We start from the raw sequence: 21,162 nt of genomic DNA, 5'->3' as shown, positions 1-21,162 counted from the left end.
ACGCTGGTCAGATGCATCCAAATGGTGCATAAAACATTTTGCCAACGTTGGCAAGATGCAGAAGCCAATGTTGGCAAGATGCAGAAGCCAACGTTGGCAAGATGCAGAAGCCAGCGTTGGCAAGATGCAGACGCCAACGCTGGCCAGATGCATCCAAATGGTGCATAAAAATTTTTGCCAATGTTGGCAAGATGCAGAAGCCAACGTTGGCAAGATGCAGAAGCCAGCGTTGGCAAGATGCATAATCCAATGTTGGCAAGATGCAGAAGCCAACGGCGGCAAGATGCAGACGCCAACGCTGGCCAGATGCATCCAAATGGTGCATAAAACATCTTGCCAACGTTGGCGTCTGCATCTTGCCAATGTTGCGGCCAACTTCTTGCCAATGTTGCCCCAACAATCAATGTTTACTGGGTAGTTACCGCGTTTCGTTACCTTTGGAAAATAGTAACGAAGTTACCGTTACAGTTACTCAAAAAGTAACTAGTTACAGTAACTAGTTACTTTTGTAACTAGTTACTGCCCACCTTTGTATATAGATGACTTATCGACTGAATTGAATTCCCTAGATCATTAGATGTCGGATGTAATACTGGTTCATCTCACTTGAATCACCTAATGTTTGCAGATGACTTGTGTGTATTTAGTCCAAGTGCTAAAGGTAGGCTACCCAAAAACTTATTGATGTGTGTGAATCCTATGCTTCTAGACATGACATTATTTTCAACTGTAACAAAACAGTTGGATTGGTCCATCAATGTCGCAAATTTAAAGTTTTGACTTCTCCATGCATGCGGCTGTACAATACATAGCCGTACGAGACCAAACCATTTTGGGGGGGCAGAAAGTAAATTTGCCCAAATGTGCACGCTTTTATAGAAATTGCCCAAATATAATGTATGCGGTGCATGATAACAGTGAAAAAGGAACATAACAAGTTCACCAGCAGTGGCGTAGCCAGTAATTTTGAAAGGGGATTTGAGGGCGTGTTTCGCTTATGACGACACCCAGCCGTCGGGGGGTCTGGGGGCCTCCCCCAGAAAATTTTGAAAAATTATGTTGAATTTGGTGCATTCTGAGAGTACTTTCAACAAAAATGTGGTTATGAATATTCCTGTAAAATGGTGCTGTCCGGTGGCATAGCAAAAGGATAAGATCATGTTTTCTTCGGTATTTTTCGGAAATAAAGCTACAATTTTCTATGTTTTCTTGTTGATAACTCCTGGCTGAGATATTTGAATGTTTGGTAATGGTAAAACTCGCTCTTTGCAATACTACTTCAGTTCAAATAAACTTTGCTCAATCAATTAAAGTAGTTTTGATGATACGAATTTTAGTACAAAAATAAAAAGGTCTGGCAGCACTACTTCTAAAAATATAGTTAGGCTAGGTAATTTGATGACAAAAATAACTAAGTTTAATATATTCTAAGTTTGCATACAGACGGTGACGTAGGATTCAAAGAACCCAATTAGCCTAACAGTTCGTATTTACATTGATTCAATGTCTGAATATTGAATAATATTCAATCATCGGATTTGCAGAAGGCGTCGTTGGATTTTCAAAAAATCGCCGAATAGGAAACTCGCCGAAAAAGGCTTTCGCCGAATAGTAGTAGAACCTTTTATAAAAGTAACCAAACAAAGCTGAGCAACACCTGAACATTACAGTACTTTTAACAGGTATATATAACATGTTTTTGTTAAATGTTGTGGTGTTGCTTTGCTATGTCCATTTATGGTTGAAAAAGTATTGTGACCTCCCCACCTGAATTGTTTTGTAAAAGTAGGCCATTTACCAGATTTATATAAATTCATATTTTGTAGTTGCCCAAATCAAGATGATGCATTTATGGATATTATGAAAAAAATTAAAGACTTTGTAAATTTTGATGCGAGGCAACTGCATCATGCCAATTTGGGCAGTTTTATAAATAGACTATGATCAGATAAATTCATATTTTTTTGTTGTCCAAATCTAAACGATACAGTTATGTAATTGGGAAAAATTAATGAATTTTTATTTTGGGGAAACTGCCTCACGCTAATTTGGGCAGTTGCATAAACAGACTAATCAGTTTCATCAAATAATTTCAGGTTTTTTGTTGCCCAAATCAACATGATGCATTTGTGAAAATTAATAAAATTAGGTATAGGCTACTGTATAGCAAATTTTGTGTTTTGATTTGGGCAGTTTCACAAAAGTATTAGAGACATATTTTGGTGGCTGCCCAAATTAGCATGATGCAGTTGGTTAAAAGCGTTTCGTACTAGTTTGATCACGATGCAATACAATACATCAATACGGGTGTGCCAAATAAAAGTTTTGCGGCACATTTCTTGTGAAAATAAGAGGCTGTACTTAGTTTGATAGGTAAAAGATATTAATTTATAGTTTTTCTTAATTCATGCAATTTTGTAGCTTGTTATATAGCAATTTTTGCCCTAATAATTTCAAGATTTTGCCCGAATTCGCGACGTTTTGAAACAACAGGGGGGGTGGCTGCCCCCCTGGCTCGTACGGCTATGGTACAATACACAAATTAAATTTGTTGGACAAGTGAAATATTTAGGTATACTGATTGATGATACAATCAGTGATGACGCAGATATTAAAAGGCAAGTGCGATCTCTTTATGTCGCTGCCAATCAGCTTAGGTCCAAGTTTGGAAATTGCTCTACCGAAGTTAAAAACGTAATGTACCAATCATATTGTATGCCAATCAGGGCCCGATTAACCATGAGGCACACGAGGCACAGGCCTCAGGCCCCTTGGCTTTGGGGGCCCCCATTTTTTTTTACATTAGTAGGGAAAGTACTATAATTTGGACCACCTAATGAAAAATCTTAATATTTTTAACAAAATCCACAACATTGGGGTGCAACTAACTTTATTTGATTAGTTACAGGCTAGTTGGTTTGCAAAAACAATTCCAATCAAAAAAACATAACACAAACAAAGAAAACAACATTATTATTTTTTTTATTATAGTGGTCCATATTATCAACTCAGTTTCTAAAATGGACCACCCTGTTTCATAATATGGACCACCATACTGTAATATGGACCGTTGTCATGTGAAAGTAAATATATCAAGGAAGTCAAACTTCAAAGACATGAAATAGAACACAAACACTCAATAAATAAAAATAGTCTGAAACGTTCATGATAGTCATCTCAAACAAGTTTCAAATCAATGATCGTTGGCACAGTTGTCACAATAGTAAAAATGAGCATTTAATATATCAGCACAACTTTCATGGGCCAATTTCTTGCACTGACAACACTGAATCCAATCCTCATCAGTGGACTCGTCATACACAAGACAAGTGCATGCAGAAGCAGCATTGCTTGGAATAACTCTTTTTTGAAGAGTTAAAGGTTAAAGCCTTTTCTCACTTGTTTTGCTGGTTTAGCTTTTTCTGTGAACTTGATTTTATGTTTGTGTGGCGTACCTGTCAGCACAGTAGCCTTTGTAGTTTTTTTTACGTTTTCTTTCCTTTGTAACTTGTTTTGGAAGTGGGCTTGTGTCCTCGACAGATACCCTGCATGAAATGCTAACTAAACAAGGTTGTAAGTTCTTAACACTCAATGACGATGGTCCTGTTGCTTGTGAGATTGCTTCATACGATGCATCAGCTAAAGTTCCAGCATTTAATTCTGTTGACATGATAGAATTTTTTGCCACTTTCTCAATGTTTACCACATCTTGTGACAAAGGTGAAATGTTTCGAGAAATTACATCTTGAGTAGACATATCTTGATCATCAATTATCAGTGGTGATACATTGTTTGGAGAGGTGTCTACTTCATGAGGCTTGTCAGTAACTTCAGCTGAGTGAAAATCACTTTCATCAAATTCAAGAGGATTAATGGGGTAAATTCCTGCTTTTTAAATCCATTTTAAATCCAATTTCCATGCTTAGACATGTCGTCAGAACTTAATCAAATTGTTTATAATGTCAAAGTGATTATGCAAATTACTGGTAGTAGCTTTTATCACTATAAGAAAGCAAGTTACAAGTATATTTTATGATGCACTCTAGAAAGTTTGAAAAAAATGCATAAATCTCATGGAACTTCATTTCTATGCCTGTCTTCATTACTGAGAAACAAATTTTTACCAATTGACCATAACCTGGACCACTGGTCCATATTACCAAACAGTTATGTGGTCCATATTACAGTTAGCATAATTTTATGTTGCTTCAATGCTTGGTGTCATTTAGAATTAGATTAGACAGTGGACATTTCTTCAAGATTTTGGCAGATAGTCATTAGCAATTCCTCTCCTGCAGATTACTTTTGTATATATAATAATCTTTTGTAACTGTAGCAATATTTGAAAAATTCTCAATAGTTTAGACCAGCAAAATAACATTGCAAACCTCTAGTAACAACAAAGAACCAGCTCAATCCTTTGAATGGGGACGAAAGCAAGTACCTCCACGTGGTCGTCCCCGCAAGTACCTACTCTGGGAAACTAAACTTGCTACAACTGTCGCTATAAAAGTCAACATGCGGAAGAACAATCATCAGAATGGTACCCCCAGACCAAGCACAGCGCCCTTGTCAGGGCGAACAGCACCAGCTGTTGTAGGTCAAGGAGTGACCATTCTGCAACTAAATGTTGAAGGCATCACCAACGCTAAAATAAAGACAACACGAGAGACAGGGTTGTCAGATTAGTTTTCGCCTTCCCTTCCAGATTGCACGCCAGTTTCATTCTAAATTATTCCAAATATATTCTAGACATTTCATTTTAAGTCTAAAACAAAATACCATTAAATATGCAGTGTATGTTGTAAATATACAATAAGTAGTGGTAAGAATCTTTATGTTGAAATGGGCCTTCAAGAATTTACTACTACGAATTAGAGTTCACTACAACGAATAGCATTGGCTGTGCAATGAAATACCAACTAATATGATTAAAATTACATAATCCGTATAAAAGTCTTCGATATCAAAACACAGTATGTTCATCCACAGCTACACAATATAAATATGGACATTAAATCTCAAGTCCCTCTGCCACTCAGGTCTATATTTTTGAGAGTACACTTTCTTTGGACAATAGCGTAGAGCCATATTCTTCCTACAATAAACTTCACGTACGGTAGGCTACCCTTGGATTTTTGAACTAATTCTTATCTAACTTCTTCAATGCAACAAAATATGAAAATCAATAAATATTATACTCAACAATAGCTACTGTAACAACCTAAAAACATAACAGACTAAAAGTAAACTTAACATGCCGTACATGGAATGAAGCCCAGTGCTAGTGTGCTGAAAGTCCTGTCAGCTAACCAACTTACGTGACAGGCAGGCTTTCGCGCCAGAGAGCGGGCAATTTAGCAACAAAGTTTCAAACAAAGAGACGGAACTAGGGCAGAAAGTTACGCGCACGCTAGGGTGTTGCAGGCGCCCCGACCCTCTCGGATTTTGCTTACCTTTTTTGTGGTACTGTGTTTAGCTCAGTAGATCACAAATATAAAGTTTCATCAATTTTCATCGACGTTTACCTCCACCGCCGAGGCCATTTTGAGGCCCACTTTTTGAAATTTTTTATGTATTTTGCCACTAGAGGGCAGTGTATAAGTTTTGCAATATTGGGGGTACATTTAAAAGATGCTCTATGATGTTCTGAATTGTTTAAAAAAAAAATTGGAGAAATGGGATAAGTATATCCTAAAATATTCAAGTTTTGTCACTAATTTTTTGCACAATACTGCCCCTAGTGGTAAAATAAGAAACTTTAAAATATCTTGAAAACTACTCATCATATTGTTATGGAACTTGCATGCACCCCCCATTTTCATGGGTAAGGAGTTTGATTTTAGCAATATTTTTGCAAAATATTACCACTAGAGGGCGGTAGTTCTAATTTTGAACTATTTTCCTGTGAAAAGGCGATATTGTTGCATTTCTTGAGCTGTGCTTCTGAAGAATACAATTTCATGGTTTATGCACAACAAAATTTTATGAAATTTATGAAACTTCATATTTGTGGTCTACTGATCTAAACACAGTACCACAAAAAAGGTAAGCATGGTGAAACCAAGATTTAAATTTCATGGGGCGCCTGCAACACCCTAGCGCACGCGCTACAGCTACTAAATGCAATGAAAAATATACAATTACCAAAACAATCTAGACTTGTCTAGACAATCCCAATTTGATTCTAAAAATTATTCCAGATTCCAGACATTTTTTTTCCCTACTAGACAGTTCGTTTTGATTCCAGATCTGGAATCAATTATTCCAATCTGACATCCCTGCGAGAGAAGAAGAATCCTTTGAATCTGAAATAGTAAAAACTAGGTCAGTAAGAAAGGTTAATTCAAGCTGTTCACAAACCATGAAATTGTTTACTTCAGTCATTGAAAAAACAGCAGTGGTTCAAATTATCAGGCGGTCCACTTGATAGCACTTTCCCCTACTGTAGGCGTAGGTAGTGAAAGTTGTTGTGCCAGTGTGTGCACACTTGTTATTTTTGAGTAACAATTTCAAACTGTGGAACGATTTTGCAGTAACAGTTGAGCACTCTGCATCGAAAGCGATTGCCAATAGGGGCCCCTAAACTTAGCTGTGCCTCGGGCCCCCGTGAGCCTTAATCAGGCCCTGATGCCAATGTATGGTTCGCAACTATGGTGTAACTATGAAACTTCTACTTTAAATCGCATACGAGTTGCTTACAACGACTCGTACAGAATTATCCACAATTTGTCGAGATGCGACAGTGCTAGAGTGTATCAGGTACAGAACGACGTGTTAACATTTGATGCTCTATTAAGAAAAAAATGCTATGCATTTGTAGAACGTTGCAAAAGATCAATTAATCCACTTTTGCGCAATGTTATGTCTTCTGATTGCTACTTTAATTCTACAACAGTATTTTGTACGTTGTTTGATGTAGCCTGCTTGATGTTGTGTTAGTCTGATATTTTGTGTGATAACTGTTAAAAATTTGAATTCTATGGACTTTGAGTCTGATTGCAAATAAATAATAAGAATAAGATATTCCTAATTTCTTCTCAATTCCCCATCCAAGCATTTGGGATAAGACAGCCACAGATTTTTACCAGATCGGGTAGGGATCTGACCAGATGCTCACAAGGTCTAGGGCTCTAGGCCATATAAAGTGGCTATCTGGGCTACCATAGAAATTAGCTACTTTTTGCTTAATAACCATCAACATGGGCAGCATATTTACAGTAAAATGCGATTGAAAAAAAACTTTCCTGATTAAAAACAAATGTTTGCATTATTGAATTCAGCGGAAAAAAATGATTCAGAATCAATTAAAACGTCTTTATGCTTATCGAAAAAATTTTCAAATGCAGCACAGTGCAATGTGTGCTTCGTCTTACAATGGGGCAGCCTATTTTGGATTGTTTCGTACTCATTACACCGCGTTCAATTTTCGAGCATGCAGCCTAAAGATTGATTCGTAACCTATGGAATCTAAATGAATTTACAGTGATGGACCTGAGTTGTAGAACTAGAGCTCGACCGATATCACTTTTTCAGGCCGATACCGATATTTATGAAATTTTTAGGCCGATACCGATATATATCGGCCGATATATATCAACTACGAAAAATTTGTTACCAACAAGGTTATTAAGCATTAAGCAACAAACCAGTCCAAGAAAGTTTATGCATTGGTTGCATAGGCGCCGAGTTTTCAAAATAGATGGGCGGGCGAACACATATTGTCACGTCACGTAACAGACGCAACTGTGATGGTTGAGACGACAAAATAGAGCATTTTAGCAGCAGAGTTAATTGATGACGTCGTTTGAGAGAAAATTACTCCTTTGAAGAACAATGCTACAGTTTTTAAACCGATTTAACATCTGGCGATGTTAAAACGATGTAACAGCAGTGGAAATTGCGGTCAGACTTTTGCTGTGAATGAAGTTCCTCACAGGTTTGCGCAATTTACTTGATTTATAGCACTGGGCTTACGAGTGGCAGATTGGAGACAAACGGCGCGGCTGGACACTTTTGCTCGTTTAACGGCGAATCAACGTTGTTTAACATTGCATGAATGTAACATGGCAATAATTAACGAAAACTAATCGCTTAATTAGTAGGTCTAGTAGGGCCTATCATATGGCGACAAAACCTTGCGAATAAGGTAAGTAGGCTAGTATTAGAAGGTGGCAGATGGTTACAGAAATTTTTGGACTTAAAATTGAATTAAATTTTTTTTGTAATTCCTGAAATGTCCGGCGGGCGCGGCCCACCCGCCCGGGACTCGGCGTAGGTGGTTGCTTGCTTAATTACGCCGCATAACTTCCACCGAAAGAGGTCGTGTGGCTTCTTGCGTCACAATGCTCTGGGCACGAATCGGAAAACTTCTACAATGACGCTATTTTCTTCTGTGCAAAGTTTCACTAGGCTATTTTCTTTGGGTTTATTTTTGCATGTCATGTGAACGAAAGTTAATTTTCCCTGGACCTTTTCTTTCTTACTGTAATACCAAAACTTGACAAATTTTGCTGCATCTTGCTGCGATAGCCTACTCGTATGATCTAATTTTGTAACGAATCTTGCCTTATCAATATCACTCGGAGATCAAAGCCAGGCATTATGACGTAAGAATTGAAATAAGCTGTGCGTGTTAGTGTAGAAGTACACCCGCACTCCCATCGATTCTTAGCGAAAAATTCACCTTTGTTACACTGATTCAATGTCATCAATCGTTGAAGCAACGTAAAACTCGAATTTTTTCCTGCTTGAATGGAAGCTAAGGGATACAGTATTAACATTTTCTAGATGCGCGCACTAGAATGGGCGGGAAATTATATTCTCACAGCAATTGTTTGAGCAACTTGTGTTTCTTCTAAAGGCATGTATGGCTGGTTTTGAATGTGCTTTTGCTGGCCGATGTTTATCGGCAAAAAATAGCCGATACGATATATCGGCTACACCTGATATCGGCCGATACATATCGGCTGACCGATATATAGGTCGAGCTCTATGTAGAACTGTTGATATCATATTGTGTGGAATTTGAGTTATCACCAAAAACATGCTGTAGCCCATGAACATGCTGCAGTAGACCACAAACATGTTGTAGTCCGCCCCGATAGCTCAGTGGTTAAGCGCCGGCTCAAGATCACGCGGCGCTGGTTCGACTCTCGGGGTGTGCGCTTGAGCAACACATTCCAAGGAGTGCTCTCCATTCAGCGGCACCTAATGGATGGAATAATTCCTCGACAACAACATTTCAAGAATCGGAAAATTTCACTCTGCCAATCTCGGTAACCAGCCCTGCGTCAAGAGCCTCTACAAGTATGTGAAATTACCAGAAATAAGCTGGGAATCAATTCTGCTATCAAGGCTTTGTCAGTTAGAGGATGAAGATTCAAAGCCAACCAACCATGATGGTTAAAGTCTTCGAGCAAAATTGATTTAAAAATGGCTCAATTTCGCTACAACACACGCTGGTGTTTGCTTGGAAGTAAAAGACTATACGACGTTGAAAGAACTTCAACTTGCTCAAAGTGATATTTTAAACGTATAGTTCTTCAAGTCATCAGATTTTTAATTTCAATTCGTTGAACTCTTCTTTTACAGTGCCACTCTGGCAATCTTGTGTCGGTTGGTTGGGTTTTGTGTGCGAACCATTGATCTCCAAGGCTGTATATTAGGGTGTCCCACTTTTAGGCGACTTTTCAGGAAAATTAGGTTCGGGTCAAATTCTGACTGGATTTTCGTCACTGATTTCAAAAATGACGTTATTTTTTCATTATGCCGTCATCTTGATGCGCTATTTCCTATTTGTTGTCAATAAAATATGAAACGCTAACTGCAACAGAAAAGGAGTTATTTTGAAAAAACATGTTTTTGGTCATTTTTGGACAAACAAGTAAAACATGGCAATTTTGCTTGAATTTTGCTACAGTGATGCGTTTATTTCGATTGTTAAGCTGCACCACCTTGTTTAAAAATTAAGTACAGTGGTAGTAGCTTAACAATAGAATTTAGTGACACTTTTATTTCGATTGTTATGTCATAAACAGTACATCCTAAAATAAAAATGATGCAATGTTGCATCATTTTTGTTTGGGATATTTTGCAAACAAGATTCATAAACTTTGTCTGGCAGATGGTGGTTTGATGAACAGAATTAAGAAAATACCAAAACCTAAGCCCCAACATCTGAAAATCCAACAAGATTGTAAAGTTTCTATCACAGATATAGCCGCAAATCATTTAAAAACCAAGATCTTATGGCTTTCTAAGCACAAGAAAGAAGCTAAAGATTCGTCTTTTCGGAGTGACCATATGTGTCTTCTTGCTCTGGCAGCTGATTTATTGATGGATGTTCCAGGATATTTGAAACCCTCACTTTTTTATCGTCAAGAAGGCGTGTCCCATGCGCGTTGGATAACAACAGCGAGTGGTTACTTAAGAATGCTGATTTTTGGGTATTGTGTTGAACCTCAGGATATCCCTAATCTTCAACGCATGGTTTCTTTCATTGTTTGTGTTCATTTGCCAGCATCTTTGGTCATTCATCTTAAACCTTCCGCTGCTGAAGGTCCCTCAATTGTACTGTTCACAAGAGGTTTATAACTTGCAGATAAATATGTTGATGAACCAGTATTCAACGCTGTTCTGATACATCGTTAAGCAATTAAGCATGCATCCTAATGGTTGAGCACTAAAAACGTTGCTTTAAGTTCCCACGCTGAAGCTCCGCCTTTTGCTGCTGATGCGGCAAGACAGAAAAGTTTTCCAAGAACGTTGATATCGAGCAGACGCTTTTGAAGTGTGGCAACTTGCGTGATTTTTACTCCGAAGAAAGTAAGATGGCTCTATGCATAGCATGTTTTTCGTCTCCATCAGTGTTTTGGCGTATGATTGACAACAACAGAGCGCTTCATTGGAAGACTGAAAGGCGTTGTGAATGGCTTGATTCGAGATGACCAAGATGATTTGGCCAAAACAGACTTGCGCATTTGTGCTGCTTTGCACAGTATGGCGTGATAAATAATCCCATTGAACTGTGTTGTGTTGTTGAATGGTGGTTTTTTTATAGATCTTTGAACTAAATGACCAAGGGTTTAACGTTTGCTAGTATTAGTAATTGCAACATGCATGCAAAAATCAATGCTGAGGTGATTAATTGTAAATACAATATGCTAGTAGACTACTACCAAGTACCATTGTACTTAATTGTTAAACAATGTGGCGCAGCACAGCAACTTAATCGATATAAAAGCGTCACTGTAGCAAAATTGCCATGTTTCTCATTTTTTTGTCCAAAAATGACCAAAAACATGTTTTTCAAAATAACTCCTTTTCTGTTGCAGTTAGCGTTTTATATTGTATTGACAACAAATAGGAAATCGTCACTTCCGGTCATTTTGGCGGAAGTTCCAACTCTCTAGCTCTTACCATATTCGTGATAAGGCCAAAATAGCAAAAATCCGCTAGCTGGCGCATCAAGATGACGTCATAATGAAAAAATAACGTCATTTTTGAAATCAGTGACGAAAATCCAGTCAGAATTTGACCCGAACCTAAATTTCCTGAAAAGTCGCCTAAACGTGGGACACCCTACTGTATATGCTGGTGGGATTGTCATAGAGCATAAAGAACACTCCTGTCACAGTCAAGTATAATTATGCAAAAAGAAGTTCAGCATTTGATGAGGCATACAAGAGAGATGAATAATGAGAAATTGATCAATCACCAATCGGTTGCATCGCCTAAAGTACGATTCAATGGAAATGGATTCTTCTTGAGGCCAGTTTTGAAAATGCAATAAAATGGAGTTGGAATAATAATCAGTCAGTTTTATGTATGTACTGAATATAGGCTACTTTGAACAAGCTTATAAAATCTTAAACACGTAGGCTACAAAAGTAGCGATAACAACAAGGTTATTGAAGCATGAATTAGTGCTGGTTGAAATACAATCCTGATAAATAATAATATTTAAATAAACAATCAAAACAATGCAAAGACGAGAAAGCTCAGGTTTGACGTCCTATTGATCGTGTCAGCAACTGATGGTTCTGTCACAATGATAGGTGAACTAACTTTTTGTGTTAGTGGATTCGTCGTTGTTCTTCAAAATGTGGGAATTGGTTTGCAGAGAATAATCTGCAGAAGCGCTTAACGATGCCACCTGAAGTGTGGGATTAGCTGGAGCTGGCTTGCACTCGACTGGCTCTTCCACATAAGGCTCAGTTATGTTGATGGCAGGTATGTAACGCTGCACCTGCAAATTATTACAAACATATTTTAAAAGTCGTTTGGTTTTGACAAAATATTGTGTCTGAGCATTAGAGGAAGATTTTATGTTCAGTAGTTTCGATTGTATTTGTTGTGTATTTTGGTTTGTTTTCGTTGAAACAATATATCTTGCTTCAGGGGCGGATTTACCTATGGCGCCGCGGCGCCCCCTAAAATTCTAAGAGTCTCGTGCTGTCTGTAACGCAGTTTCTAGCGTATTGGAGGAATGATTTTGACACGCTAAACAAATGGATTGATGAAGCCGAGGGTTTTTCTGGTGAACAGCTAACATTTCCTCGCTTACTTCAGAGGAGAATGATGTCAACAAAGCAATTCGGGATTTTTATCGTAAAAAAATAATTCTATCTTTTTTGGATAATCTTTTGGTGGAGCTTAACTTTCGATTTAATTCTCACAGCAAATATGCACTTGACTTCTCTAAACTATTGCCTGTTAATATTCCCAATATAAATGGAGACGACTTTGTTCGTTTAATAGACAAAATGAAAGAAATAGCCCAAAGCTTTTGGCGTTTTGTTGACCTTGGGAGGAAATTTCAGTGATGAGCTCGAACCGTGGAACACGACTTGTTCACGATTGACTAATCGACCAGAAACGGCTCTAAACTCTCTTTCGCTGTGCATCTCATTACATTTCCCTACAGCGCATGCATCATTGAAAATTGTTTCTACCATTCCAATTTCGTCTTGCTCAGCTGACAGATCGTTTTCCACCCTGAAATTGCTAAAAACAAAAATACATAGCTGCATGCGTGAAGAAAGGATGTCCAGTTTATTGATCATATGCTGCAACAAAGATGTAGGCTATCGGTTACGTCAGAAGAAATCTTAGACCGTTTCGCAAAAGGTGACAGAAAACTGTTGTTATGAACAAAACTGTGTTTTATTTAACGTTGATAGATCGGCTAATCCCATTTTGTTTTCGAGAAACTTGTGTATACATAAAAAGAAACTTTTTTAACTCAAGTTTAAATAATATAATGCATGGTAGCAATCCAGATCTTTGAGCAGTTTAGGCAGAGAGATAGAAGGGAATGCCATACATCAACCTTTTGGACAGGAAAGTTGGATCTGGTCTTGAACACATCTCTGCTAAATTTATTACGTATTTTATTCAAAACATGTTTGTGATCGAAGTACTTGTTTGAGGAAATCTAATGTCATTTTTATACGTTGTTACAAATTACAATTACGTATTGAGACGTTTTTGCAACATTATCAGCATGAGTAGTTTAATCGTATTGTTCTTTTGCTCAATTGCATCATTGTCAGTTCACAATATTTTGTTTTGGTGATAGGGCATAGGCCCGATTTCGCTTATTCTACAAAATAGAAATAGTAGACTCTTATTGCTGCAAGCGCTTTGTTCATATTTTAATTATTTTTTTATTCGCAATGTCTTAACTGAGTAGGCTACCACTCACTTGTAGGCTACTAAGTACACCTAGGCCTCACCGTTTGAATGTTCTTTATATGCATTTTTGGGCTATGCACCAGTGAGCTTCATGCTCTCTAGGTTGGTGATTTATTGAAATGGATTTTGGCAGTTACCCCTTTTCATTCACTTGGAGCAATCACTGTTGTATGGCCTAAAGTTTTAGAGGAAAATACATAAATTATCGCTTCACGTTCGTTCCCAGTCAGCAAGGGTTCGTGGGGCCCACGTGGGATTTCCATGGGCATTCGTGGGCTTGTGGGCTTAAGGTGGATTTATCTGATGTTTCCGATTAGGCCCCAAGTGCGCGGCCTACTTCATATTTTTTTCTTTACAACCGAACACCATATTTTATTGAATTTATCTTAATGATGTTATCATATCATGAAAATGTATCTGGGAATTTATTTTCATTTCTTGAAATAAACTTTCTGGGCTTTCTGTGGGCATGAAGTGGGCTACCCACCATGATGAAAAATTATAAAATATACGTTCGCACCGGTCCATTATGCTATATTAAAGTGCAATAATCATAAAAATTGAATATATACAACGATACAATGCGACGGCGGTTTACATTTTAATAATGGTTCCATGGTGGGCTGCCCACCCATTAGACGTAGGTGGGCTGCCCACTTGGGACATTTCTGCAAACCGTGGACACATAGGTACTGGGGCCCACGCAATACAATGTGGGTAACCCATATGCAGCCCAAGTGGACCCCACGAACCTTTGCTGACTGGGTTATTGCTTTTAATTGCCACGAGCGGCATTATGGCATTGCCTCAACTTTACAACTGATTGTCACTTGCGGTGTTGATTTGTGATGTGGGAATGACTGGTAGCCTACCTGACTTAGGCAATTTTATTGATAAAAACGCAAAAAATTTTCCCAAGCCATTCGCGGCGAGGTTGTTGCATACTTCTTTGGCATTGGCGGCCCCTAAAATTTTGCCTTAAATCTGCCAGTGCCTTGTTTTCGTTCCCCTTAGGTCTTCTCTTTTGCGTTTTTGTTAATCAGCGCTTCTCGTTTTGTTTCACACTATATTGTACTTTGGGTGCACATTAAAGCATTCTTGCGATTTTGAATAAATGTAGAAAACTTTTGTATGGCTCATGTTGAATGAGTTGAAAACCCAACAGCATCCAATCCCGATACATTCTCCTCACTGTCGGTTGTCTTCAACCCGAATAGTAACCTGGCAGACATTCACTAACATTTTATGGGAGACTTTTGTAATAGTCCCTCTTTTTCTTTCGTATGAGATGTTGTTGCTATTTTTCGGCTACACTTCATCTGGGTGAAAGGTCTGGGCACTCCCCGAGCAGCCACTTGATGATGGAGTCCTCCAGCGTTGGTAGACCAACTGCCCTTGGAGGGGTAAACGTCGGGCATTGATAGAGGATGTGGTCTGCTGTCTGTTCCTCTGCGCCACAGTTGCATGCCGCAGATGTTGATAGGCCCCATTTTTGCATCAAGGATGCGAAGCGCCCAACACCCGTGCCTACTCAGGCAGGTCGTCTGAGCTCCTTTCCTAGAGGCACTGGTTGGAATGATTATGGAGCTTGTCTACAACCGTAGCTTCACCCTCACTACCGGTCGCGGACAAACAAGCAGGCCAAGATGCCAAGAATGGCGTCTCCCAGGGACCCGTCATGGCTCCACTCCTTTTTAATGTTTGCATCCATGACCAGTGCCGGTTTTAGGGTATTTCGGGCCCTGTGCGGAATATGCCTTGCGGGTCCCAATGACAATAATCTAATTCAGTAGCCTAGCTAGGTATATTGAAAGGAGAGGGGTGGTTTGACGGTCAGCAGGCGAAGCCTGAAGGCGTGATCGTCAAAGGCGACACCCAGTGGCGGGGGGTCTAGCGGCATCTCCCCAGAAAATTTTGAAAAAATATTTTGAATTTGGGGCATTCTGAAAGCATGTTCAACAAAAATTTGGGTATGAATATTATGACACTGTAAAATGGTGCTGTCTTTGCTGCAAAAGGATAAGATCATGCTTTCTTTGGCATTTTTCGGAAATAAAGCTATGACTCTATGTTGAGTCTGGATGCAACCTATTTCGTCCCCTGAAATGGGAATAACAAAATCAAATTTCGACTTATTTCGTCCCCTGAAAAAATCGAGAAAAATTTTGAAATGTTTGCGGCAACTCCGATCAGCAACTTCGGCTCTGTTTTTTTTTTATCTTTTCAGGGAACGAAATAGGTTGCACTCGTTGAGTCGCTATATGTTTTCTTGCTGCTAATTCCTTTCTTGAATTTTTCCATTAGAAATGACAAAATTACTGTATTTTCTGAGTAAATTGCGGGCCTCCTAATTTGCGGGCCCTGTGCGATCGCACGGTTTACACACCCCAAAGACCGGCACTGCCATGACCGTCCACCAACAACGTCTAAACTGTATGCCTATGCCAACGATCTGGCTATATTGCACAATAGGGTGGAGTGAAAATAACTTTTTCGCGAAATTCAAAAACATAGCCCCCTAAAAAGTTGCTTTTGTTCATGAAAAACGCATTTGTGAAAAAAAAATTTAAAAAAAATAATGTCTTGGTGAATCTCAATCCACAAATCAAAGATGGCCGCCAACTTTGCTTGAAAATACAGTAAATTCACCATAACTTTGCCAATACTTGCCCAATTTTCATCATATTTCAACAAGGTTTCCTCGTTTATGTCATAAAACACTAGAAATACATATGATGACAGGGTGAGCAAATTATGGCGTCACCAAATCCAATATGGCCGCCAAATTCAGTTTTTCACATTTCCTATCGAAGTTACACACTTCTTTTTCGATTTGCCCCAATTCCAGAATATATTATTATTGCAACATAATGTGATATTATGACGTCACGAAGGTTTTTTTCCAGAATATGCTTTACTAATTCAAGTACGCGTTATTCTGTTTAAGATTGAGTTGCTTACGGTTTAGGTTTAGTCAGTTAATATGGCAGTATTAAGGAAAAATGCATTCTGTGTTATCCTTGGTGCATCAGCTGAGGTGCCAGAGAATATGCTTCCGACGTATCGAGATGTAATGAAATTCTACAGTTTCACTCAGCAGAGAATGAAGAATGAATTGAGGACGAATCGCCCACATAAAGAAATATCAGGAGTAGTACTAAACAAGGTAGCAGACTTGTGGCACAAGGCATCAATCCCTATTGTGGCGTATCTTAGGATGGAACAAATGATGGACTCAATCTACAAGGAATACACTACAGGCTTATTCTGAAGAACTATAAGCGAGATAAAGACAAAGATAGTTACAAAGAAAGACTTTGCAAGTTCAAGGAGAAAGCTGACCATCTATTTGACGTTTCGGCTTGCAAGTGTGCTAACTAGGCTAGCGCAAAATCTCGAAAATTTTTTTTTTTTCTTTTAAATCATTCGTCAGTTTGGAATATTGTTCCTTTTGGTAAATGTATCTCCTACACCAAATTTCACAAAAAAATATTAACGTTTGACCCTGGTTCACCTGGTTTGAATTTTTTCAAAATATCGAATTTTCGCTTATCCCTGAAACTGCTCACCCGCTATCTTCTAATGCACTCTAGCATCTTAATGGACACAATAAGAGGCAGTAACACAAACTTGTAGCAAGCAAAGTGGTTTAATTAGCAACTCCATGAACACTGACACATGTAGGCTATTACTCTCAAAATGTCGAATTCTACCACATTTCAGACATGATTTTCTTTGTGCACCCTTCACGTAATAAATATCTACTGCTTTCAGTTTCTTGAATCATTTGACGATGTTTATCGATTTTCACAGGCCAACAAAACTTTTTTTTATATAAAGACATGTGAGAGCCATTTTAAGGTATTTCGAGGCCCCTGATTCTAAAAATGCACTAAGTTTTCTCGAATTGGCTTTAGATTTTGAGTTAGGCTACAGCAAAAATATTTCTTTCGCAATTTTGAGCCCCTATAGATTTAACGTCATGTCGTTTACTACATACACAAAACTGGAAGTAATCCCAGGCACATTTCTGAGTTGTGTAAACGCTATTTGGAACCAATCACGCTGATTACAACCCAAACAAACAGCTATTTAACGTTTACTGGCCTAGTAACAATCAAAATATGATGTGAAGCAAGCCTGAGGATACAAGATGTAGAATATATAACTTGTGTTTTGCATTAATATATTTGTTGATTTCAACAGTCTCAGACTTACTAAGTAAGCTACTAAGTACAAACAAAATGCATACATTGTTTTGCTTAACAAACTAGACAAATAAACAAAACAAAGCTATCGATGAACAAACGCAACTCTTTATTATGATTGGCCTACTGAGCAACACCCATCAAGGTTTGAAGGCCATTTATATAATTACAGAATACAAAGTTATGTTCTTCAGTAAAGTAGCTGCTTAGAATTTTATCCTTGCTGCGGAAGAACGTAATCTTGGCCTTGGAGTCAAGAATGTCATGTTTATCGAGATGAGGTGCCAAGATTGCAGCTACCACTTTTGATAACTAAATCTTTAACTACCGTACTACAGTAGGTGGTAGAAATGGTTTTGAGGAAAAAACTTGACCTTGCTCCAAAACATTACTGAAGGTATTGAGGTTACTCTCAGTCATGCCCGTTTTCCTATTGTTTCAAGCAAATCACCACTTGAAACTAGAGAGGGCAAACAGAAATAGCAACATCCATGCAATGACTGCCTTGCACACTCCATGTAAACATGATGTTCCGACTTCCTTCGAACATCCTCACCGTGCAGAAGTATCAATTTTCATGGTGATTCCACGGCTCTCTTTATGCCATGGCACTCTGAACTTCTTAGCCTTGAGCCCATCAGAAACGGGTTTGAGTGCAATGTTTGCATACTTTAGGAGGAACCCAGGACTTATCTTGATCACCCAGCTTCATGTCAAAGTAATAATAATAATGCTTGTTTTCATATAGCGCTGTATCTATCGCAGAATGTGTTGGTCCTCTGCATTGCCTCATGCAGCAAAATATATCTGGGTTGTTTGTACAGCATCCTACTTGTCAAAGGCATATTTTATTAGCCTATATGCCATTTATTTAGCCTATAGACCAGAAAAAAACTTCTTGCAGCAAAGACTTGGCCTTAGCAAAGGTTTGGAATAAAACTTCGTTTGTACAAGTATCCATTTCATTAGGCCTACCTTTTCAATATAAAGCTGCATTCATAAACACATGACTTTCGGGATATTTTTCTTGTGATGTAGGCCTACTGATTCACAACTGTTTTCATTGAGTATTTATGACTCTCTTGCGTTAAACACAATTCATTTCAACCTTTGCTTGCGTTTTTAACTTTCGTGCAATATGAACCAATTGAACTAGACAAGTGCAATTATGACATCATATGGTAAACAGGGCTGAAAATAAGTAATTTGCTAATAGAAAGCTTTTGAGAAACGATTTCAAAAATATTTTCATTGTCGAATATCTCGAAAACTAGAGCCAATTCGAAAAAACTAAGTGCAGTTTCGGAATCAGGGGCCCTGAAATACTCTAAAATGACTCTCATCTTTTGAGCCAAAATTGTTTTGTTGGTTTATGTTATAGATTCACTGACTTGGGAAAAGGCTGTAAAATCAACTAAAATGACACTAAAAGCATGCACTATTAGTGACTCTCAGACTTGGAGTAGGGTGAAGATGTTCCACGTGGAAGTTAACAGAGGAAGTAACGTCAAAATCACGTGGTCAAATTTTGAGAAATCCTCTCTTCAAATACTGCTAAACCACTTCGAAATTTACTTATTTTTCAGAAAAATTCAGAATTTCTTCTTGGGTGAACCAGGGTCAAAGGTCAAAACCCAACAAAAATTTTTGGTTTACAAATATCAGTGAGCAAAATGGAACATTATTCCAAACTGACAAAAATTTTAAAGAACATCAAGGAAAATGAGCCACCCTAGTGCTAACTTGTATAACTGCAAGTGTGAGAAAGAGTGTAAATTGCCTAATGTCGAAAAGGAATTTCTGATAGATCAACGAAATGCTAGGCAAATGATTATTATTGGTAGTGTTGATAAAGCAGAAACATAAAAGCTAGAACGAAGAAACAAAAGGAGAACAATAATGTTAAAGCATTGTGAACTGACCCCAAGAAGTTGTGCAACTCAGTTGTCTGCATCATCTCAGGTTTATCATAGTGACAGTAGCAGTGACACAGAATGTCCTAACAATAGTGGTACATATATAGATGCTTCCTGTCCAAAGAAGAGAAAGGTCTTCCTCAAATCTTTGCAAACAATGGCAACCATTTGTGACAGATATGGAGTCTCAAAGCATTTATCATAAGATAAAGCCAGCACAAAGATTACAGGTTTATATTTTGATGGCCGAAAAGATAAGACAATGTTTAATGCAAAAGAGATTGATGGCAAATTTCACCGTAAAATAATATCAGAGTAACACATTACTCCAAGCTGCCCACTCTATGAGGTCCTGGTTAAAAGACTTCCTTTCCTGCTGCTTGCGTCACCTGCGCATCCCAAGAATCTAGAGAAGAGCCCTAGTGGTTGCAGTTCCAAAGCCGAAGAAGCCCCCAGGGGACCCGAAGAGCTACCGTCCCATCTCTCTGCTCTGTATCCCCTTCAAGATACTAGAAAGACTTATCTACGCCCATGTCGAACCGATAATAGATCCTCAGCTCCCTCGGGAACAAGCCGGCTTTCGCCACGGTAGATCAACTGTAGACCAGGTCACTCTGATGACCCAAGACATCGAGGACAGCTTCTCGGCAAAAAAGAAGGCTGGCGCCGTGTTTGTCGATCTCACGGCTGCCTACGACACTGTATGGCACAGCGGCCTTACCTGCAAACTACTTCGTCTCCTTCCTGACAGGCACATGGTCCATATGATTATGGAACTTGTGCAAAACCGCAGCTTTACCCTTTCCACCGGTAGCGGCCGACGAAGTAGACTACGTCGACTCAGGAACGGCGTCCCACAGGGCTCTGTCCTGGCTCCCCTCCTCTTTAACACTTACATCTATGACCTGCCTGACACCATCTCCAGGAAGTATGCTTACGCAGACGATCTGGCTCTCCTGCATCCAGCCGGAGACTGGCAGTCAATGGAGAGGAACCTAAGCCAGGACATGTCAACTATATCAACATATCTCCAGAAATGGAAGCTACAGCTCAGCAAGGCAAAGACAGTGTCGGCGGCCTTCCATCTAAACAACAAGGAAGCAAAACGTGAGATCAACATTACCACCGATGACGAACACCTCCCCTACTGCGCCGAACCCACCTACCTCGGCGTAACCCTGGACAGGTCACTCACGTACCGACGACACCTGGAGTCACTGCGCAAAAAACTATCTGCGCGCGTTGCACTTTTGAGGCGGCTGGCGGGTTCCGGCTGGGGAGCTGATGCGAAAACCCTTCGCACAGCTACCTTGGCCCTCGTCCATTCTACCGCTGAGTAC

General features: G+C 38.9%; 1 protein-coding gene across 1 annotated transcript in view; it reads right to left on the bottom strand.

Annotated features, from left to right (window-relative positions):
• Nucleotides 1–2,873: 2,873 nt before the first annotated feature.
• The window catches only part of LOC145777591 (DBH-like monooxygenase protein 1 homolog), a 48,267-nt gene continuing 29,978 nt past the window's right edge, over nt 2,874–21,162 (bottom strand). Inside the window, exons 14-15 of the mRNA XM_082589012.1 lie at nt 12,070–12,250; nt 2,874–6,308 (exon numbers count right to left, since the gene is read on the bottom strand). Coding sequence (XP_082445138.1) covers nt 6,259–6,308; nt 12,070–12,250 — 231 coding nt within the window. The 3' untranslated portion in view covers nt 2,874–6,258. The remainder of the gene's footprint in view (nt 6,309–12,069; nt 12,251–21,162) is intronic.

Source organism: Aplidium turbinatum, chromosome 9, assembly GCF_918807975.1.
Source record: "Aplidium turbinatum chromosome 9, kaAplTurb1.1, whole genome shotgun sequence".
Taxonomy (NCBI): domain Eukaryota; kingdom Metazoa; phylum Chordata; class Ascidiacea; order Aplousobranchia; family Polyclinidae; genus Aplidium; species Aplidium turbinatum.
The sequence above is the reverse complement of the archived record's forward strand: the minus strand, read 5'-3'. Positions and strand labels throughout refer to the sequence as shown.